The 23,943-nt window shown below is 48.6% G+C and overlaps 1 protein-coding gene across 1 annotated transcript in view; it reads right to left on the reverse strand.

The window, feature by feature from the left end:
- Positions 1–23,943, reverse strand: part of LOC126548064 (uncharacterized) — a 112,827-nt gene that overhangs the window by 61,222 nt on the left and 27,662 nt on the right. The window contains exon 2 of the mRNA XM_050196148.3: positions 5,644–5,805. Coding sequence (XP_050052105.3) covers positions 5,644–5,805 — 162 coding nt within the window. The remainder of the gene's footprint in view (positions 1–5,643; positions 5,806–23,943) is intronic.

Below are 23,943 nucleotides of genomic sequence, written 5' to 3' on the forward strand. Positions count from 1 at the left end.
TGAAGCTGCAAATTCCATCGAACTTCTACCTCGGTGATGCAACCTTACTGTGCCGCCTCTGGTTAGGGGTGGCTTTTACGAAAGCCTACTCATTCCTTATTGGAATGGCCGACGCCCCGATTTGGGACTTCTGCAAATGTGAAGAGACGATCGAGCACGTGTTGTGTTTTTGTAATCTCTATGAGATCGAACGCGACGTTCTTCGGAGAGTGTTAAATCGATTAGATAGCAGACCATCTTCAGAGACTGAGATTCTCAGACTCTAGTGCACCACGTGGCGCAGGCTTACAAAGCGACACGGGCACTGCTACGTTCCATGAAATCGACTGGCCTCAGTGACCGATTATAGGCGTGAAGTTATGGAGAACCGCACGTATACACGCTGATAGTACCTTCAGCCCTCCCTCTCCTTTCTTTTCTTCCCTTAAACCCCTTCCCCTGTGTAAGGTAGCAAATCGGATGTGCGTCTGGTTGACCTCCTTAGCTTTCCTTTTTACTTTTCCTCCTCCTCCTCCTTCTGCTTTGTGCATTCAGATATCATGACAAATGATTAAAATTAAATTATGGTGTTTAACGTACCTAAGCTGCACAGCGGCTTATGGGGGACACTGCAAAGAAAGGCCCCGGATTAATTTTCACCAGCTGAGGTGGTCACAGTGCTCCTAAAGCACAGTAACAAGTAGTATTTCTGCATTCGTCACTCATCCGAACTTAGGCGCCGTCACTTGGTACGGCTTCACTGAGCCGCCGTGATGGGCTTGCCTGATAGATTTAGACGAAATTATATTGTGTATCATTTAAAGCTACAGTGTAAATTGCGCGCAAATGTCTTCGCGACAACGCAATGGTATTTTTTGTCCGATAACTAGCGATTTATAGGAATTATCATTTCGGCCCCGTGAAAATGTGCATAATATGTGATAAAATCGTCGCTTTCGAAGAGTAATAAACTGTTGTAGCAATTTGGAGCCGTATCACGTAAAACTATTACAATATGTTTTTACTTCAATCTCCTCACGTCAAGTTTGCGTAACCGCCGACGCAAGCATCGGGCGGTTCTCCGCAGGGTTGTCTGAACCAACCAATCAAATGCTCCCCAAGTTCACAGGAGGTCACTTTTGTTTGCTTGAAAAACGAATAACATTGCCTGTACTGAGCGGCTTGTCTTATCTAATTGGCTCCCAAGAGGAGAGGAGCATGCCCAAGAGGAGAGAGATTCGATGGGGCCGAGCCACTGCACTGAATATCGATAACCGGATGAAGAGGGTGGTGCCGGCGTCTGCGATACGTCCGCTTTCTCTTGCTTAGCTTGCTGTGGCTCGTCGACAATTGCGGCGGCATGCAACGGAAGCTTAAGAATGACGCTAAAACGGATCCTCAGCGAAGAAGAGTTGGCAGAGCGAGGTCGTAAACGTGCCGAAAGTTCTCGGAAACGTTACACGGCCACGGAAAAAGTTTTATTACACGCAAATAAACCCATGCTCTCTAGCAGGGGTGAGTAGCCAGTGCCGAAGCGATCGGCGGCAGCCATCTTTTATTCCTTTCGGAACGGGGCAGCCTGCGGCTATTCAGAAGAAAATTCAGGGCGCTATAACGTAAAGCTATTCCAAACTTTTCTATTCCAATTCCGTAATCAGCCCACCGCGATTGGTCGAAAACTTTTCTGGACCACCCCCACTTCACTTGTCTGTCACGCGACGTCACGAAAACCGCGATAGCTCCCCATCTGACATGACGTGTACACACTGATTATGTATCGTTTCACCGAACAAAATAATAAGGTTATTTCTGATCCGACGCATTTTTGCCATGAGCCCTCGGCTATTGCTCAAAAATTTTCGGGCTGCAATCCATTTCAGCTGCCTCTCACGCGACGCACAAAACCACAAAAACTTACCGCGTCAAAGTGACGCGTACGCGTTAAAGATGCATTAATATGCCGAACAAAGTGGAATTTTCTTCTGAATAGCCGCAGGCTGCCCCGTTTCGAAAGGAATAAAGGATGGCTGCCGCCGATCGCTCCGCCACTGGCTACTCGCCCCTGCCGGAGAGCATTGGTTTATTTGCGTGTAATAAAACTTTTTGCGTGGTCGTGTAACGTTTTCGAGAACTTTTGGCACGTTTACAACCTCGTGCTGCCAACTCTTGTTTCCTGAGGATCCGTTTTAGCGTCATTGTTAAGCTTTCGTTGCATGCCGCCGCGATTGTCGACGAGCCACCGCAAGCTATGCAAGAGAAAGCGGACCAATCGCAGACGCCGGCGCCACCCTCTTCATCCGGTTATCGATATTCAGCGCAGTGGCTCGGCCCCATCGAATCCCTCTCCACTTAAGCATGCTCCTTGCCTCTTGTGAGCCAATTAGATAAGAGAAGCTGCTCAGTGCAGGCAATGCTATTCGTTTTTCAAGCAAACAAAAGTGACCTCCTATGAACGAGGGGAGCATTTGATTGGTTTGTTCAGACTACCCTCCGGGTGACCGCCCGATGCTTGCGTCGGCGGTTACGCAAGTTTGACGTCAGGAGATTGGAATAAGAACATATTGGAATAGTTTTACGTTATACAGCCCTCAATTATGTTCCGCATATTAATGCATCTTTAACGCTTATGTGTCACTTTGACGCGGTAAGTTTTTGCGGTTTTGTGACGTCGCGTGAGGGGCAGGTGAAGTGAGTGCAGCCCGAAAACTTTTTACCTATAGCCGAGGGCTCATGGCAAAAAGGCGTCGAATCAGAAATAACTTTTATTTTGTTCGGTGAAATTATGCATAATCATTGCGTACACGTCATATAAGATGGGGAGCTATCGCGGTTTTCGTGACGTCGCGTGACAGACAGGTGAAGTGGGGGTGGTCCACAAAAGTTTTTGACCAATTGCGTTGGGCAGATTGCAAAATTGGAATAGAAAAGTTTGGAATAGCTTTACGTTATAGCGCCCTTGATCTACGAAAGAGGTGCACTCATACGACGTCACTACACGTTGATTTAAGGGAGCCATGCACTCGGCAACAACGCTACGTTGTTGTGCCGTTAAAACGGGGACATAATTCGTAGCACAGGTGATAGGTGCTGTCATTTGAAAAATAGCAATATGCCGGAATTGCGGTCGCGGCAGTCGATATACAAGCAGCGCTCTTACGCAGAGAGAACAGGTCGCATGAACGTTTTTTTTTTTTTTCTAACCAGCCCCCACTTCAAAGGTTCGCAGATTGGAGGGACACTTGCTGTCACGTCACGCTCTCTGCAAACAGGGGGAAGTCTATTCAGTGTTATTCGGCACGTTTAACGACTTAATTTTCTTTAACAAGCAATGTCGAGTAGCCGGTGCTACTTATAAAGGTGCCAGCCTGTCTTATTACATCCCGTCAATAAAAAATACTAATAATACAGGGCAACCCACAAACAAAACGCATTTCATGTTCAGATGGGAGCCGGACGTGCTAATTACTGCGCCATCGTGGAGCTGTGGCACCTGGCAACTTGTGTGGAATTCAGCGCGCCAGGCAGACTCAGAGAGTGGTGGCGCATCTGCACGTATTTCGAAGGCTGCCGCAGGCAATGCAGCATTGAACGAAAACCACTTTTGTGCGCATCTCGTGGAAGAAGACGATGGCGGTATCCGCTGTGGGAGCTCATACTTATTTCTGAGCAAATTTCTTCGGGGCCGCAGAAATCTCCGAAGGCTGCAAATTTTTTCGTGACAACATGCTAGACATTGGCTTAGTGCAGAGTACGCCAGGGGGGCTGCATTTTGCAACATTTCTATCCGTCTTACCTTCAGTCTTTGACTAACACGAAGCCACGCCGGCGTTATCACAGGGTGATCGAACCCACAACCTCCTGCTTAGCATCATGATGCCGAAACCTCTTATAACCACTGCAGTGGGCTGACTGTTATTTGTCAGTGGCGCTAGCGGACTACAAAACTTCGTTCGCTTTATTCTTCCATGCGCTCAAGTAGAAAAGCCCGATGTTTGCATTCAAGGACGCATCTTACCCGCGGCAGTGGCTTAGTGGCTATGGTGGTGCTGAGCTCGAGGTCGCGGCTTCGATCCCGGTCGCGGCGACCTCATTTCTATGGTGACAAATTGAAAAACGCGCGTGTGCTTAGGCTTAGATACATGGTAAAGAAACCCAAATGGTCGAAATAATATGGAGTCCTCCACTGCAGCGTGTCTCATAATCAGATCGTGATTTTGGCACGTCGACGGAATTTAATTTTGTTGTTGAGGACGCATGCTTGTGAACGGTAAGGTTGCGCTTAAGGCACGAACGAAAGGGAAACAAGGACACACACAGGCGCTGTGTCTTACGTCTTGCCTTTGTCCGTGTCTTTTTGGGCTGCTTTACCATTTCTTATACCGAACCAACTAGTACGAGCTACTATCCGGGCGTCTTTTGAGTCAGCGCGAAGGTTGTAAAACAAGATCTGGCGAGCATAGCGGAGGCTGCGCGTCGTCACTTTGTTGGTTATTCTAATGCAGTATGTGGAGATACCGGTAAGATTACGGGTGTCGGCTTAAAGCGCTGGTCTTTGATGTTGTTATCGGTCTCCTTAACAACGACGACTGAAGAGGATGTGGCGAACCTCAAAGCGAGACAGATTTATTCGCAAGCGCTTATCTCAGGCAGTCGTGCCTGTAATACTGGAGCCGTGCTTGATCCACTTGCAGCGGAGCGAACTGTTTATTGCGCCATATTTTACGACTCAAGCAAAAGCTGACAAGCCGCGCTTTGAGGCGTCATATAAATCTATGTAAAGAGAGAGCGAGAAGAGAATCATCGTGAAATCCCGAGACATTCCACGCGGTTCCACTTGTCAGGAATAAAGAGCAGAGTGAAATAATAGCAGACCTAGCATCACGTTGACGACTGCAAACTTTCCGGTTTTATTCCCAAACCACTAAAGTCATGCTTTTGGTATGCGGACCCGCCAGCACAGGAAAATTTGAGCGGACAAACATTGTAAACATTAGGCTAAAAAGAAAAAAATATATATACGCCAATAATTCGGATGCGGAAAGATCCTATACGAGAAAAATCTATTCCGATTACAAAGAAGAAATTAAATTCATTTTGCAGAAAAAAGAATGATGCAGAGTTACGTCTATACGCATATTGTGTCGACAGCGGTAAGCATTTACGGGTCATTAGAAGCTCAGCATACATATGTAGTCTCGCACGTTATATTCAAATTGAGCACAGAGACAATTATTTCAGTGGTGGCCTGGCCACTGAAGAGCCCTTAACCTTTCCGAAGTGAGCAGACGCACGGTACTGAGATAAGAAAGGCGACCACGAGAACATCTTTGCTGCGGTTAACTTGAATGATTCATATACCCTGTGTCCCCAGCTAACGTTACGCAAGGATCATAGGTAGCGTAGAAGCAATGCACTTTGCGTGTCCGCCATGTTTGTTTACAACGCAAGCAGCGCCGACGTGTTTCTTTTTACGGCGTCCGAATGCTTCGGCAAGTGGCGAACCACTCGGACCGAGATCGCTTCCTCTGGCTCCGATCTCGAACGTGCTCCGCACAGTTGCGATTCGAATCGGGGCGCGGCATAGGATATCATCGAATGTACCATTACGACTCCCGCGCCGCAGAAGCGACACCAGATGCGCAGGCGACGAGTGCGTACACTCACCGGGAGAGAGCAGGTGGCCATCCGAAGGCGGGTAGAGGTGCAGGAAGGGCCACAGCGGAGGCGGCTGGTCTGCCCGCAGACCGATCGGCCACAGCGGTGGCAGCAGTGGGTCCAGAAGCCAGTTGCCCGGACGGGGAAGGCCCGACAGGGTCGGCAGGCCTCCTGCACCAGGCAGACGTCACTTTTAAAGCAAGCCGCCCGCACGCGTCGGTAATGGCAGGACGCATATGGTCAAATGGTGTACGTTTGCGCGTGCGGTCCGATGTACTGTCGATACAGTTCGACTATAAGTTGTATCGACAACCGCAGGCCAGAAGTTTCCACTCGGAAACTTGTTTTTTGTTTTGTTTTGCGCTGATCGGTATACCTACTTAGGCGATGAAAAATAAAACGGCGTTATTTAGCGGGACATGCAAACAGGTGACCTGCACATGCGAGAGCTCGTCTGTTGTCTACACTTTGTGGCCCGTTCAAAAAGCACTGCTGTATTTTATTACCCAACTTTCTTGTCACTACCGCTATAGAATTGCCCGGCCACCGTCCAAGCCGGAAGGAGCACTCGAGACGAAAACAGCCTACAAGAACTGTTAAATTGCGCATCAGAGCGCATTCTCCACTTATACCTCGGAGAGGTCAATTTAGTCCCGTTAATATGATATGAGGTGTGCTATACTTTCGCCTATGCCTTGATAGACCTCGAGGTGATCCATATTCATACAGCGGCATTTTCACCACCACTAAGGAGGTTCCAACGGCTGGAACAGCCATCTTTTAGTATACGCGCCGTCCGTCGTATCAGGCACCGCTTCACCCACTCACGAGGCAAAAAAAAAAAAAATGTGTGAAATAAATGCTCACGCCGAGGGCGTCTTTATGCGCTGGGATTCCAGAAGATTAGCTTATTATATAGACACCATTGTGAGATTCCGATTGACACATTCCCACCTACAGGTGCGCAACAAATAGGCACCCAGTACCAGTCATGCATATGGCACTGCGACACTTTTATTTGTGCCATCAGCGTCGCTGACACAAAGCTCGGAAAGAAATGGCACTGAAAACGACCAGACAGGCGCCGCACATGCTTCATTATTTGTCGCAGTGTTATGCGCCGAGCTCCGCTCAGGCGTCTGGGCTTGCGCGTTCGAGCGCATCCACAAACACTTATTGCATCCACAAACAATTAAGCTTCGCTTCCCATAGTTTACAAATTTCAGTTGGATGTACTACATATTTTTATGGCTTCCTTTTGCCCCTTAATGGCGGGATGGGCTGGGTGGGAGGCGAAGTAAGGGGGTACGGCTACTGTGGAGTGTTTGATTCTCAAGGCTTTTACGTTTCCACGCGTGACTGTTAAGCATTATTATTTCAGGCTCGGGCGAGATGCATATTTACCTTTCTCAAACCAACGTTTGCGCCGAAGCCACTATAAGCGGAAGCAGGCGCTCGCTAGGAATGATCGGTATCATTTTCCGGCGGACCCGTCGGAGTAGCTTAGTGGCTATGGCGTTGCGCTGCTAAGCGCGAAGTCATGGGTTCGATCCCGCCTGCATCAACCGCATTCTGATCGAGGCGAAATGCAAAAACGCCCTTGTACTTAGATTTAAGTGCACGTTTATAGAACCCCATCGGGTGGTCAAAATTACTCCAGGGTCCCCACTACTACAGCGTCCCGAATAATCATATCGTGGTTTTAACAGGTAAGACACCAGAATTTTTTTCCCTGCGATTTCTATTCATATTCATGCAACAATGTAGCCTCGTTTTGCTACATTTCTTTAAAAAAAAAGAATAAAGAGGAAAGTTAGAGTGCCAACGGAAAGTGTCAAAAACATTTGCAAGGGAACTTTATGTGCGTAAGCGAGGTTTGCCGGAAGTCGTCCATTTACTGCACTGGCTTCCGCTTTGTTTTACTTGCGAACGCACTACCACAACTGGCAATATCTTTTTCTGCGTTGTATGATCCTTTCTTTAACCGGCCGACGCGCCATCACGAGGGTTAATAGTTATCCCGGCGCATCTGTATCCCACTGCGATCGCCTCCATCATTAATCGTTTTACCTCGTAATATATCAAGCTAATACGACGGCCCTTGTGCCGCACATGGATACTCAAAAGACTCGACAGAAAAAAAAAATTGAAACGCGCGAGATGGCCCACAACAAGTAAGCTAACATTCGGCACCATTACAAATTCATTTGTCAGCAAAATTGTAATGACCGTCGGGCCCCCTTTGCTGGTGGATCAAAAAAAAGAAAAAAGAAGCCCAGAGAAGTCCGCTAACAAGACAAGACAGTCTTGCCGTGCCTCTCCTATCTCGGGACTCCCGCATTTTGTCTCCCCCAAAAGAGATGATGCTCCCGCAAGCCGAAAGAACTGAAACTCCCAATAAGCTCAGCAGCTCTCTTTCTCTTCGGTTTCTTGCTGCCTCCGAGTTGCAGTAACGGCGTTTTATAATGGAACGCTCTGGGTCTTCCGGCGGCCTGCGAGCGCCCATCGGCCGAATGGAAGAGCCAGGTTGACGCCGGGGCGTCTCGCGCGGCGTGCAGAAGTTGCCGCTGCGCGCACCCTCCTCCTCTCCTCTTCGCGGCAGCGCCGGTGGACCGGCCGTGCCGGCTGCCCGCCATAAACGCGTACAAGCCGGGTGGGGGTGGACGCGGCCTGCGGCTGTAATGGCATTTGGAAAAAGACGATCGCAGAAGAACACACGCGGAAGCGTGCGTATTGGAGCCGATCAAATATTCAGCGCCATCAGGGTAAGCGCTGCTGCCGCAGGGTCCGTCCGGCGTCCTAAACATCGGCCGCGAGCTCCTGCGCCGCCGACACCGCCGACGTCTCTGTTTATCGGCGCGCACCGGCTCGCGCTGATAACAGATTGTCCCGGTAACAGGACGCGACGCTTTTGCGGCGAAGGGGGAGCCTGGCGGCGCTTCGCTCGCCGTTGTCGGGGTGTGTACGCCACGCGGGAACTGGCGGAAGGGGGACGGCGAGTCCACTTGTCTGCTCGCTAAGCGTGCCGCCTGCATGGACGCAGGCTCGGTGCAAACGCTATTTTTATAATGCAGCAAATCGCTCATAGCACGCAGAGTCCGCCGTCGGCGAAGCTTTGGCAGTGCGCTAGGGTTGTGTATACCTGCTTTTGTCGCTCTTTTCTCTGTCGTTGTTTTTTTTTTCTTCTTCGTTCGCTTGCGTGTTTGTTTTTGTAAACGCTTGTTTCTGGTCGTCGTTTCTATTTGGTCCGTTTCATGGGGTGCGTTCTTCAAAGCTCCGTGCGTCTTTTGCTGGGAAATTCTCGTCAAAATTGCGAGTTTAACCTCTGTGACAGCTACATATTTCTTGTGTACGTTTGTGGCTGCCAATGTGCAATACTTGTGTGCACAATGTGTTAAAGGAAGCGCGACACACGTTTACACGTAATTAGGTTGTTACATATCTCACGTGTAGAAGACGTTTGAGATGTTTACCAAGCTCTCATTCATTCATACCACCTATGACTACAAACCCTAATTAGATGCTGCCATATTAAGGTAAACAAATATGCATCGCATCGGGTGGACCACGGGAGTCGCAAGTAGATTGGCTATTGGCTGATGTACACCAATATTATATGGCATTTTGGCAGCTGTTTACCTTCGGTATGAAACTAGTAGTTCAACCAATAAAGTGGCAGCGCTAAGGTGAGTGTACAGAATGTTGTGTTTCTTTTTGTGCTCAGACGTTGCGTGGAAGAAGTGTTTTTCAAGAAGTGCTTTTTGACACTTTGCCGCTTTTCAGCTTTGATTGAGCTTTTTGTACTCGGCGTCCTGTTTTCGTCGGCAGTGGAATGCCGCACAAACGCGAGGCATATCGTTCGCATTTAACCAAGCTTGTATAATGTTACCAAGGTTGCACTCGGAGATATATTAAGCAACAAAATCTTCTATACTTGCGTACAACTTTCTATTGCAATAAAGCGAACCCTATACAAGGGCGAAGCTTCTGCACAAGTGCTACTGCGCCAGGTAGTCCAGCGAGATTACACAGTGCGTTCGATTTCTTGGAACAGAGGCTTGAGCTAGCGTAACACCACGTACGATGGTTTCGCATTCTCCAAAACGCGGAATATAGAGAAAAAGAAATGAGAGAGAAGTGAAAATTAACACTGAGCGTCTATTTTATGTTTTATTTTAGATAACAATTGCTGGGAATATGATGCTTATGTTTTCTGTTTCCCAGCTTAATCTAACGCAATAGAGACTTAGAACTATAGTATACCCAGGAGAGCTGTTACATGTGTACATGTTGCCTCCGTATAGCTTTCCCTTCATTGCCACAGAAAGTTGTCCACAAGTATATGCGTTCCTGGAGGGATAGATAGAGACAGTGACCCCCCCCCCCCCCCCCCCCACACACACACACTTTTGATCAGCTCCTTTTCCATTGAATGAAAGCTGTTTAGCTCATGTGATTTCTGTGGGTGCGAGGAGACCATCGAGCACCTATTGTGTACCTGCCCCCGCTACGATGTACAACGCCTCTCTCTGCGGGAAACTTTACACCGACTGGACTTAAGACCGTTCACCGAGTCAAAGATACTCGGACTGTGGCCACACCCGTCACTGGCACGAAAAGCGAATCGTGCATTAGTGCAATACTTGAAGTGCACCGGCTTAAGAGACCGTTTATAGTGTCCTTGTGCATAGTTTCCCGCCCACACGCACTCAGTGCTCACTTTCTCCCCTTTTCCTCTTTCTGTTCCCCTTTCCCCCACCCCCAGTGTAGGGTAGCAAACCGGATGCTCTTCTGCTTGACCTCCCTGCCTTTCCTGTCCTTGCTTTCTCTCTCTCTCTCTTCCAAGCTCTTGAACAGTATACAGCTGTGGATATACCACCTGAAACAGTGAGCTGATTCAAGAATGTGTATAATGGCAGCTTCTCTATTCCACACAATGACTTTCAGAGAGGAGTTCCCACTCGATTTGGTTTATGTTCGTCTGTTTTGTTAGCTGTATGCGAGAACAAAGACAAGAACAGAAACATTCACCGTCTTTTACAGTATTCTCGAAAAGATACGCTTTCTGGTGCTCGAAACAAGCGGTGTGGCGGCAGAGGAAAGCGTGACAAAAAGGAAGCATTACGGTGTTAGCGGTTATAAGGCTCCAAATGGTTCATATGTTTGACATAGCTGACGAAACGTAGGACGAGCTCTAGTATAAGAAACAAGGTATGATGGCTTGATTCCATATTAGGTCTTTCATACCTAAAGCAATAATTAAGCGGCAAATCTGCAGGCCATGAAATAATATTTCATGTTTACAATTCTTTACGGGCGTGGAAGAGGAGCAATAAAAGTTAGTCGCTAGTTCTTTTCGGGATATCGGGTTCACGGGGCGTCCCCGCATCGTGACGTGATATGATCCGCCTGTCGTGCCTCTTGGATATCGCATTCATGCGACTGACTAGTGAATATGTGTATGTAGGAATAACTAACTTTAGCGAAGCGATTGGCGTTGTGATCGCAGCGACTATGTTACAACAATCGCAAGCATCGTTCACAAGCATCGGTCACAAGCATTAACACCGAACCAAGCAATGTTCCTTTCAAATGGCTTCGATGCTGTACCCCCCCCCCCCCCCCCCCCCGCCGCCCCACTCTCTCTTTCTCTTTAATCATACGAAGGCTTCTTTGCCTCATTCCAGGCCCTTCGGGATAAATATAGGTTCCTGCGTCACCTCAGTTCGGGCCTCTTCAGAAAAAGAAAAAAAAGTAATGCGTAACCGGTAGCGTGATTGACCTTAATTCTGTCTCCCAACACAGAATCTCGATTGTCTAAACACTCCTTGATTGTACGCATAGTTCTCTACCGCCAAAACCAACCAGCCCTTTGACGTTTGCGCGTGCGTCACGTTCCTGCTCCTCACATGCTTCCCTCGTGGCAGCGACCGCTTTGAGTCGCTGTCTTAGACTGCACCGGCTTCGAGAATGACCCACATTCCCCAGTACTTTAAATCGTGGCAGCTAACCCTACAAATAACCTGTGCGACGTTGCACCGCCTCCATGATTTGTTTAACTGGAACAGGTTTTGACGCTTCTTCGCCAGAGTACCAACGCCTTCATCGTTTTAACATACTTCACATTTCATGTAGACATAGGTAACGCATCATTCTATAACAGTTTGTCGCATGTGATGCCACCATCCAGGTTTATCTCGCTTAGCAAATCCTGTATATCTAGGAGCCAACAATCGGCATGTCGTAAAATCGCATCAAACGGCCAGAACGAAAATCATGCCGCCTCCATTACACGATCGTCGTCACCGTCGTTGTCGTCGTCTCGCTGCTGTCATCACATGCACACACGCTCGCGGCGCACACTGATCTCGCCTTACGCAAGCACGTTGGTCCGCCTGGTAGCGCTTTGCGGAACCAAAAACGATGCCGGATAGCTTGCAAAATGCTTCGCATAATTGCAATCGATTCCTACAGTGCGTAAAACCGGCACATCTTTTCTTATTTTTCCTCGGCTTTTCATGCAAAGTAATTCTCCTTATCTACGACACAAGCTTTAAAGCGAATGGCTTTCTTTGGCTACCGTGAATCTTCGGCGCTGGCCTGGTATCTTTGCGACAGAAAGCGGAGTGCGCGGGAGCGTGAGCTATTTAACAGAGGTGCGGGGCGCGTACGTCGCTGAACTCCAACCTGCTCTTTGAGAAGCACGTGCTCTCCAGCGAGCGCTTTGAGGAGTCCAAAGGTTTAGACGCTGCGGCTGGTGCCGGCACTGTGTAGCGTTTCTCCGACCCGTGGCTCGCTGGGCGCATTCGTCGCCGTCGTCGACGAACGCAATACGCCGAAATACGTGCGCCGTTTCCTCGTGCCGACTCGCCACAGTTTTGCTTAGACCGGCTTCCATAGTGTGTGAAATCGGCGCAATTTTAAAGTGAATGCTATAGGATATATATATATATACATATACATATACATATATATATATATATATATATATATATATATATATATATATATATATATATATATATATATATATATATATATATATATATATATATATATATATATATATATATATATATATGTATATGTATATACCACTGCTGTAGAGACGTAACAATTGGCGACGAGGATGACTGTGGACTCACCGGCAGTTCACCGACATCAAGGATCAACATGGCGATGCCTGACTTTGGTCAGCTACCCGACTTCAGTGGCAGCTCCGGCTCCTGGAGATCCTGATCCGGGAGGCTTCAATTCTTTTTCGAAGCAAACGACATTACGGACGCTTACAAGAAATGTGCTCATCTGCTAACGTTGTGCGGGGAGCAGGCTTACGACGTTGTGTGCGCTCTGGTACAACCCAAGCAGCCCAGCCAAGTGAATTACGAGGACATAGTCGAGATGGTCACGGCGCATTTTGATCCACAACCTTCTGAAGTCTTCGGCAGGGCACGGTTCCAACGATGTGGCCAACTCCACGGCCAAACAGTCAGTGATTACGCGACAGCACTGAAGAAACTAGCAGCTGATTGTAATTTTGGAACCAGCGCAGACACGGCTGCGAATCTGACAATCCTCTTGACGTAATGTGGCGTAACCGTTCCGTTTGTGACCTCCGGAACGAGCAGGTCCAGCAGCGGCTGTTTGCAGAAAAGGACTTGACGTTCAAGAAAGCGTTCGACTTTGCACTGCGAGCTGAAAACGCCATCGAGGATCAGAAAACGCGAAGGCGGAAGTTAGGGACATTCACGAAGGCAGCACACGCATCTACAAGACAGAAAAGCAAGGTAGCTCCACTACTGCATATACTCAGAAGAAGAATCAACGCTGTTGGCGTTGTGACGCGCAACATAGTCCGGACACTTGCAGGTTTCAGACAGCTTCGTGCAAGTACTGCAAGAAACGCGGACACATTGAAAAAGCGTGCGTAAAGAAGCGCAAGGAAGCAAGAACTAAAAGGAATAACAATATCGAAAATCCACGGCAAGAAATTTCGGCAACGGCCTCAGCACCAGACGTGGCGCTTTAGAACTGAACTCCTTAGGCGACGCGACCAGCACAGAGAAGGTCATGACTCAGCTATGCATACATGGCAAGTCCTTGGATCTTGAGGCCGACTCAGGTGCAGCCGGCACTCTCATCGGTGAGGCCACGTTCAAAGCCACGTGGACACATCACCCACCACGGCTTCAGAGGAACAACATTCTCCTACGCACATGGTCAGGTCATCCCCTTTGAGTTTTTGGTTGTGCAACGGTGAAAGTAACGTACAGGGACAAGACGTTGTCGTTGTCAAGGGAGCAGGGTGTAACCTCCTCGGATGAAATTGGTTTCCTCATCTGGGTATACAGATAACAGGTGTCAATGACGTATCAGACGACGAACTTGTTTCCAAGCTTCTGGACAAGTACCAGTTTGTGTTCGACGAGGACATCTCAAGACACGTCGGTCCTGCGGTACAAATCAAACTTGTGGAAGGAGCAACGCCAAGGTTTCTAAAAGCACGTCCGGTTCCATTCACGCTGTGGTCGGCTGTAGAGGCCGAACTGGATCGACTGCAAGATCAAGGCATAATCGAGCCTGCGCACCATTCGGATTGCGCAACGCCTCTCGTACTCGTCCGAAAGAAGAACGGTCAGTTACGAATATGCGGTGACTATACCGTTCTACAGCGAATCAGGTATCGAAGAAGGCAGAGTACCCACTTCCCACAGCAGATGAGGTCCTCAACCACTTGAGGGGCGGGACGGTCTTCAGCACCCTGGATTTAGCGCAAGCGTACCAGCAACTTCACGTGACACCACAGACAGCAGAGATACTGACCCTGAACTCGCTGAAAGGGCTCTACAAGGTCAAACGGTTGCCTTTTGAAAGCTCTGCAGCGCCATTCATTTTTTAACGGTTCATAGAGACTAGGCTGTCTGGCATCACAGGCGTTTGTTCATACTTAGATGACGTGATCATCAGTGGAAAGGACGCCGTGGAACACCCCGTCAGATTGAAAGAAGTCCTCAAGAGGCTGCACAAGTACAATCTGTGCCTCGGAAAAGACAAATGCCGTTTTGCAGTGAGACAAATTTCTTTTCTAGGACACCGAATTCACGAAACAGGAGTTCACACCAACGAAGAGGAAGTTAGAGCTATCATTGAAGCTCCAGCACCAAACTGCAAGCGATCGCTGCAGTCATTTCTCAGAATGATGGCTTTCTACGACATATTCTTGAAGAACAGGGCAATAATTGCCAGCTGTCTCTACCAGCTCCTTCAGCAGTACGCCACGTGGAAATGGGAAACTCAGCAAAAAGAAGCATTTGACGAACTTAAGAGATTGCTTCTCAGTCAGACTGTACTCGCACACTGCGACGAACGGAAGGAGTTTCTTGTCTGATGCGACGCTTCACCATACGGCATAGGAGCTGTTTTGTCTCAACGTGATGACCAGAATAGAGAATCACCGATCGCATTTGCATCTAGGGCTCTTGGGCCGGCGGAGCGAAACTAGGCACAGTTGGATAGAGAAGGTCTTGCGATAGTGTTTGCAGCTCATAAGTTCCACAAGTATACTGCCGGAAGAAAGGTAACTTTCGTCACTGACCATCAGCCATTGCTCCGCGTACTGGGCCCGGAGAAACCAATGGCTCAAGTCCTTTCACTACGAATGACCAGATGGTGCATCAAGTTATCTGCGTATGACTACAACATTGTATATAGGCACGGCAATAGCCATAAAAACGCAGACGCGTTGAGCCGACTGGCATTACCAGAACTCACTGACGAGCTGTGGCCACCACGCGACGTGCTATTGTTTGAACCGTTGTCGAGACCGCCGTTTACAGCTACTGGGATAGTACGTCTGACAAAACAATACAATATACTGCAAATGCTATACAAGTCAATGCAGAATGGTACACGGGAGACTCACTGTAGATGACTTCACTCCTCACCGACAAAGAGCGACTGCACTGGCAGTTCATCGTGAATGCCTCACGATTGGGTCACGGCTGATTATATCAAGCTCAGCGCGATCTAACCTTCTGGAACTTCTACATACTGGTCACCGAGGAATGGTAGCCGTGAAGGGCGCAAGAAGCTACGTATCGAAGCCCCGAATCGACAAGGTTATCGAAAAAACGGTACGACAGTGCCGTGAATGCTACAATTGCTACAGTGCTACAATGCCAATCAACGCAGAATAGCCCACCCGAAATTCCTATTCCCATCTGGGACCGCCCCCAGACACCGTGGAAAAGAGTACACGTTCATTTCGCGGGGCAACTACACGGGCACACTTACTTAGTTGTTGTGGACGCGTCAAAAGGTGGGTGAAAGTCCGTCACGTGACACAACCAACATCAGCAGCTGTCATCGATGTACTCCGAAGTCTCTTTGCTACTTTCGGCATTCCCCGTAAAGTCGTCTCCGACAACGGAAGAGCCTTTATTTCTAGAGAGATAAAGCAGTTCTATGCGTCCAATGGCATACAGGCCATCACATCAGCAGCGTATCACCGTCCGGCAAAGGCGAGGCAGAACGCTATGTGGCAGAACTGAAGAGAGCGCTCCTAATTGATACAAAGTGGTCCATACAGTGTTGGCTTGTGAGGTTCCTGTATCGGAAACACACGGCAGTTCACACAGTTACAGGAATGACACCTGCGAGAGCGATGTTTGGACGCGAACTTTTGTGCCCTCTCAATCTACTGAAGCCGGAGACGGAAACACAGATCCATGAGCGCCAGGAGACACTGAAGCAATCACGTCACTTCTCAGTAGGGAAAAAAGTGCTTATCCGTCAGTTTCTAAAGAAGCCAGACTGAATTGAAGGTGTAATATTCCGCCGCGTCGGACAACGATCCTGGCTTATAAAAAGCGTGCTCGGAAAGGTTCAGCATCATCTCAACCAGATCAATAAAACGAGTCAGACTATAGGCAAGCAAAGTGTCGACGGATTGGAGCATAGCAGACCAATTATCGGACGCAATGCCAAAAGTAACAAGTTCTGCTATTCCTCCGGTACCGGACTCCCTCGATACGAAAGACAGCGCTTCCTCTCAACCATCGACCTCGACGTCACGAGCAGGAACGATGCGGCAAATGCAGCCTCCAGGCCGCTACGGAGACTTCGTCTAAGGGAGGAAGAACTGACATGTCGCCAGAAGACGACATCGATGAAGTACGCGTGCGACGGCACTGGCGGATTTGGTAGAAGCGTGCCTCACGGAACGAACGCCTCGCCAGTGCTGGCTCCGACGCCTGAAAACTGTCTGCTGCTATGCCAACCAGGGCTGTAGACACGTCAGAATATATATATATATATATATATATATATATATATATATATATATATATATATATATATATATATATATATATATATATATATATATATATATATATATATATCGCCTCTGGGAATTCGTGAATTCCGCCCATAAGAGGGAATTGACAAAGCTTTGCCAATGGCTGGCCGACTTGGCTATTGACATGTCTAACATCCCGATTGGCTGCAGAATCTGCTCTGTGCCATCAAGTTTAGGGTAGGAACATTTTTTTTTAATTCGGGCCCCGAAGTGGTTCGGCTATTTCATTCCTTTCCTTGGCAAATCATTAATGAAATCTTGTTTCAATACACGCGCGAAGGAACATATAAGCGCAACAGAATCTATATTCTACAATCTTTATTCTGGGATTGCGACGCGCGCAGCTTTCAATTAGAACTGAAACCATGTGACCATTTTAAATTCTATACAGTCGGGTTAAGCCGAAAGAAAAAATCTTGTGTACGTGCCGATGCAGGAAACACACATTCTCAACGCTCCAAGCTTTGATTACGACTGGTATTCTCGGGATCCATGCAATGCTCCATATATTATTCGACATCAAAAGTAGAACGAACTTTCTTCTTGGAAATGATAGACAATAAGGACACTTCTATAGTACGGAATAGGGATATTGTGAATGATACCTCCGTGACGAGGCCAATTAGATGCTTGAGTTTTCTTCTTCTTTTCTTCCCCCTCTCTCTGTCTGCCTCCTTTTCTGAAGGAACACGACTGAAAAGCGAGCCCCGGGTGTAATCCGACAGCAGATTTTATCCCGACAGGAGACGTTCCCTCATTTGCGACACACTTCCGTGGCTCTGGAGCTGGGCCGACAGACAAAGGCAAGGGAAAGAGGGGGGGGGGGGGGGGTGTCGTATTGTACTGCTATACTACTGCCGCTCACACCTGTCGCGAGTCTGCATGCGCCGTAACTTGAAACAAAGGCTGTTACACGTCGGCTTTGTGCCACTTATTTGAGGATCGCAATCTTGCTCCATGCGCGCACTTCATACGTCATAACCCCCAAGTTTGAACGTTGCAGCTGTTGGCTCCCTCTTTTTACGTATATACAGAGAGAAAGCGGACATTTTTTTACTGACGGGGAAAATATTCGCCTGACATTCCTAGACTGAAAACTTACATGCAAGTTGCGAATTCACGCCGAAGAATTCCATAAAGCGGCGTCTAGAGTCCTCACGACAGCAGCACGGTAGAAGCGAGGCCATTCTTAGTTTTACATTCAGACACAAGGCAGTAGGTTGGAGAGAAGAACGAGAAAAAAGAAAGCGTACCTTCATTTCAAATCCTACCTTCCTTACAACATCAGAACAACACAACAAGAGCGCTGGGACCCGAGACCCCGATAAAGCTGCAGCCGCATAAGGGGGGAAAAGTATAATAAAGTGCAGACGACTTTCCGAGAGGAGCAGAGATTATGGAGCACAGATATGTGGTCAGGCTTGAAAATCTTCGCACCATCGGGTAGCGGCGAACTTTGGAAAAGGGCACCGCGATATATCTTGTCATAGTAATACTTGTTTGTGTTTCCCTTTCTTTTTATTCATCCGGTATATACTTTAGAATGCTACCGCTTCCGCAGTTGAAGCGGTGTAAATGGGAGAGAAGTGAAACAAAAAAGAAATAAAAAGAAATGGAGAGAAAAAAAAGAATACACACGTCGCTTCGCCAAGAATGAACACACGCTGGCGTACCCGTAATGAAACGAGAGCCTCAAAGCATGGAGCGTCGAAATGCACCCTGGCAAGCGAGAGCTGCAACCGCAAGCTGGGAGCCGATGAATCGAAGGCGACTAAAAAAAAACTAAAAAGAAACAAAGAAAGAAAGGAAAGCAAGTACGCTTAAGACGGATAGAGGCAGGCAAGCGCAAGAAAGCACTCTCTACGCGCCTTCTCTGTGTTTTGCGGTTTTTGCACGAAACCACGAAGAACAATGAAACTTCAGGGCGAAATACGATGAAAAAATAGAAAAGAAAGGTTGTGCGGAGAAGCGAACCAGAAGCCGGGTGGCAAACACAAGGAGGCGAAGGAACGCAAAGCACCTAGAGCACAAGGCTGGATTGAGCGAGGGAGAGAGAGGGGGCCAAGCCGAGGAGACAGGCACGCGTGGCGAGATGGCGGCTGTGCCGAGGCGCCCGGACTAGAGTTTGCTCTCGTTTATTCTTTTTTTTTTTTCTTCCACCCGCGGGTTTTCCTCCCCGTCTCGTCTGGCGCCTCTCACGAACGGCGAAAATCCTCCGGTTCCGTTGTTCTCACCTCGCCGCCGCCGAGGGCTTAAGAAGAGAGGGGAATGATTTGTCTTTGAGCTCGGGGATTCCCCCCCAGGCCACAAATTAATTGCGGTCTATGAGGAGAGCCGAAGAAAAGAGAGACCGCGGAGGGTGTGCAAGATGAGGGGGTGGGCGAAGCTACGGGCAGGCGCCTGAGCTATCTCTCTATACCGCTCCTAGTACGTGTGTTTGTGCGCGCGCACTACCCGGCGGCGGCAGGCAACGGCGACCGATGAGCGGCGGCGATGGCTGTGTGCAGTTCCTCCTGGCTTGCAGTGGTTCCGGTGGCCGAGCAAGCACGAGCGGCGCAGGATTAAATTCGGCCGCTCTCCTGGTCCAGCCCACTCACTGCTCGCCCGTCCGCGGCGGCGGCGGCTTCCGGGAAGCAGGGCGTTAACAAGCTTATTACTCGCAGCAGATTGGTAACACGGGCGGTGCGCGCGGACGCTTAGGTCCGATTGCGCCGTCTGGCTGGCCTGCTGTAGCGGCAGCGATCGCTCGAGGTGCTGCTGCCGGGCTTTTTCTTTACCTCCTCATTTTTTTCTTTCGGTTGGTGCGTGTTCCTTTCTCGCGACCAAAAAGCTCGCGGGGCCGGGCGCAATTCTGAGTACATCGGTGGAACGCCAGGCTCTGTTCTTTTGCTTCTCTCTGGCTCTGTACCTCGTGCTCATGACTAGGAGCCCCCATATTTTGCGTAGTGTAATGTGTGCGGTAGATCATTTCTGAGCGTCGGAAATGCGGCGGGTGACCCTCGCGCGTCTCAAAACGTACCGCGCTGTAAAGCATGCACGTAAAGTATTCTCTTTGCGTAAGTGGAAGAAGGCGCATCCATCGCGGATATGGTTCGCGTTTAAAAGTACCATGCGCGGGACGTTATTTCTGCAACTGGCGCTTTATTCTGTGGTGTTTACACTGAGAAGTAAATGTGCAGGTGCGTGGTTTGTTTCGAGTCACCGAGGACAGTAAACATTTTGGCGGATATTTTCATTAATTTCAATTGCTGTTGCACCTCCGTTGGATGAAACGTCTCCTGCGAATTGAGGCAGCCCCGCAAATCTTTTGCACCTTGTGAAATTATCTCCGATGTGTACATATGTAGAGGGACGTTTACTAACAGTCGTTCCACCGAGGATAGACTGCACTTCTGGAACTGTCTTGAGGTGAATGTTCGTCACCATGGAATTCAGGCCTGTTATCCTGTAACAATTAGCTTAGAGTTCACGCGAATGAGCCGCATAAACCAGACTTAGCCGACTATAGCGTATAGTCGCTATATAGTAGCTATAATAGCTATGATATCTATAATAGCTATAGTCGCTATACTATAGTCGAGGTAGTTGCGCTACAGACTATAAGCGCGTTAGCTGCAAAAATATTGCAAGCTATTTGAAAGGCTGAAATGTATAGCCAGTGATTTTGGTGTCTCGTATTATAAAGTTCGCACATGTCTTAGACATTTAAGTAGACATCCCTTGAGCATTGACCGGGGCCCGCATTCGCAAAGAAGAACTTCAGATAAACTATTTGGTAAGAGGAGCCAACGAGGACTACGGACATGCTATCAGTTAGAATAGCAGCTTGGGCTTGTTGGTTTTCCATCCTGCTAGTAACAGCGCAAAATGTAGACAAGGGACGAGACAAGAAGACACCACAAGCGCTGACTTTCAACAACGTTTATTCCAAAAGAAACACGGCTTCTTATAAACATTGCCCTCACGTGTCGCAGTCACGTGATCACACATCATGTGAAACAAGCACTTTTTTTCCTTTTATACACTCAAGATAGCGGTTGCACGTGCAAAAGCTCAAGTTCTTTTTTTGTCAGTAACAAGGACGGCGTGCTAACGCATTGGTCACGAAGTCTAGTAATCTCGGCCGCCTCAATTATCTCCCGGACCAGCTGGTCATTGTGTTTCTTCAGCACTTCACAGCGTCTAAATTCTGCGGCGCAATCTTTTGAGGAACTCCTTTCTGTATATTTGAAATCCACTTATGTTACGTGGGAAGGGAATGTGTACCTCCAGAAACGCGGCGTCTGTATAGGGTCATGTATTGCGCCAGTACTTAGCGATTTGTTTCTTGCCCAGAAAGATAGATTACTTCAGAACGCTCTAACCAGAACAAACGTCCGGGGAGTCTTTCGGTATGTTGACGATTACTTGGTTCTATGTGATGGCTCTGGCACGAATTCAGATGACGCAGTTTCGGAGGCACTAACATGCTTTAGTCATGCGCTTCAGCCGCTTGCCGTTACCCACGAGGTCCCCACGCAAGGGTCTTTGAGATTCCTTGATCTCCGACTCGAGCTCTCCAAAGGGAAGGTCTGCTGGGCCTATGAACCCAGAGGCGACAAGGCGCCACTGCCATTCGAATCGGCGCATTCAAAACTAGTGAAGAGAGCAATTGCAAACCTTTGTCTAACAAATGCGCTCAAAAAATCGTGCATCCACGCAATGGAACAAAGTTTTCGTCGGCAGGTTGACCGGCTTACTAGGGCTGGTTACCCGTCGCACCTTCTTGTGTCCGTTGCGGAAAAAATGAGCAAGAACCTAAAACTCAAGCGTGCCCATGGCGAGCCAGGTAGCGAGAAGCCGAAAGAAAAACGACGGACCGTGGCCCTGCCATACGTGCACAACGTATCTCACCGCCTGAAAAAGATTGGGCGCAAAGCTGGTGTTAATGTAGTGCTTACTGCCCCGAACAAACTAAAAAGCCTCTGCCGACGCGTCAATGCTGAAGAGCCGACAAACCAGGAAGGGTGCACGACTAATCACCAGAATCGTTTTGTAGAGTGCACGGAAGCCGTTGTGTATTCAATACCTCTGAAATGTGGAAAAAGGTATGTAGGGCAAACTTCTAGATGCACAAATGAGAGACTGAAGGAACACAAACTTAGCGTCGAGCAGGCTAACAGGAATCTTGGCATACATATCAGGGATTGCCCCTCAAAAGATTGCGCCGCAGAATTTAGACGCTGTGAAGTGCTGAAGAAACACAATGACCAGCTGGTCCGGGAGATAATTGAGGCGGCCGAGATTACTAGACTTCGTGACCAATGCGTTAGCACGCCGTCCTTGTTACTGACAAAAAAAGAACTTGAGCTTTTGCACGTGCAACCGCTATCTTGAGTGTATAAAAGGAAAAAAAGTGCTTGTTTCACATGATGTGTGATCACGTGACTGCGACACGTGAGGGCAATGTTTATAAGAAGCCGTGTTTCTTTTGGAATAAACGTTGTTGAAAGTCAGCGCTTGTGGTGTCTTCTTGTCTCGTCCCTTGTCTACATTTTGCGCTGTTACTAGCAGGATGCTATCAGTGAATGCAACTGGCCATTGACACTCGGCACTTACGAACGAAAAGCTTTGTGAATTCGACCCCATTTCGTAACGAGCAGCGCATGTGTGCTACGACAGGCAATTAGCACTTTCATGCGAAAAACAAAAACAAAACAGAAAAATTCGTGTATGAAAAAAACGGAGAATTATCGAAAAAGAAGCAGTAGAAGAGGCTACGAAAACATTATTAATTGAATAGAATATGAAGCCGATTTCTCAGAACTCTTCCGTCTTAAGTGCTGTTTGTCATTGCGTGGTCGCCTTCAACCCGCATATATATATATATATATATATATATATATATATATATATATATATATATGCGTGTCCGTCTTCCAACCACTTGGAAGATAGCAAATCGGATTGGCATCTGGTTTGCTATCCTTTGCCGGGTTAAGAAGGTGGTTAAGGAGAGAAAGGGAAGGAGAAAGGAGACGGAGGGAAATGTAAAAGGGATGACTAAATAATGCAAACGTATATAGAAGAAAGAAGTCAGGAAAGCCACTAGACTTCCATTGAGAAGAGACAGAGATCACCGAGTTGGGCCTATTCGCTGACCAAGGTCGCTGCACCTGACGGCTGCGTGCTTCGCGAAGCATGGATTGTGTACGAATAGCTTGTCTGACAAAAGAGAGCGGGGAGGGCCGGGGTGCCGCGAGCAGCCCGATCGCCGTGGAGCAATCCGCCGAGCTGGGCCGAGCGAGCGCCATCCGAGACAGCCATTAAAGCGCAGGGTCGCACAACGCCGGCGCTCGTCTCGGCCGCCCCTAATCGGGTTACGGCCGGGATGTCGGCGGCGCAACCTTGCGACAGGCTGCCACTCACCGGGCGCGCGCGAGGGCCCAAACGCCGGGATTCGGAGACGCGCTTCGCATGCCCATCGTCCGAAACTAAGGGGCGCGCCTACGTGCACTGGTCCCGACGCGCCCGCTAATCTCTGCCCATTCGTTTCGGACCGAGCGAGCCGGCCGCGTCTGCTGCTGAAGGACTCCTGCCATTGTGCTTAGACTTTCGGATGAAGCCCGAGAGGCGTACTTGTATTGTCTGCATGCTGCGCATATTATAAAAAGGTTCGCACACGTGTACGATGATACAGCGTGCGCATATCTGTGTACATGTCCACCCAGTGACAAAACGCATAGATAGTTTTCAAGTGACGTCGCGCGCGGGCGCAGATTCTCACTGTGCTAGTAGCCAAACATGGGGCTCATGATGGCTTCAGTGCATCATATTTGGTCTCTTTGATTTGGCTGAACTTTCTGCACTATATAGTTCAGGGGGCGCAGTACTTTTCTCCCCGATTTTACAGTGCAGCAAGCGCTCCAGCTGCATCGCTCGTTCCGATTTGACTTCGTGCAAGGGAAGTT

This window comes from Dermacentor andersoni, chromosome 1 (assembly GCF_023375885.2).
Source record: "Dermacentor andersoni chromosome 1, qqDerAnde1_hic_scaffold, whole genome shotgun sequence".
NCBI classification, from domain to species: Eukaryota; Metazoa; Arthropoda; class Arachnida; order Ixodida; family Ixodidae; genus Dermacentor; species Dermacentor andersoni.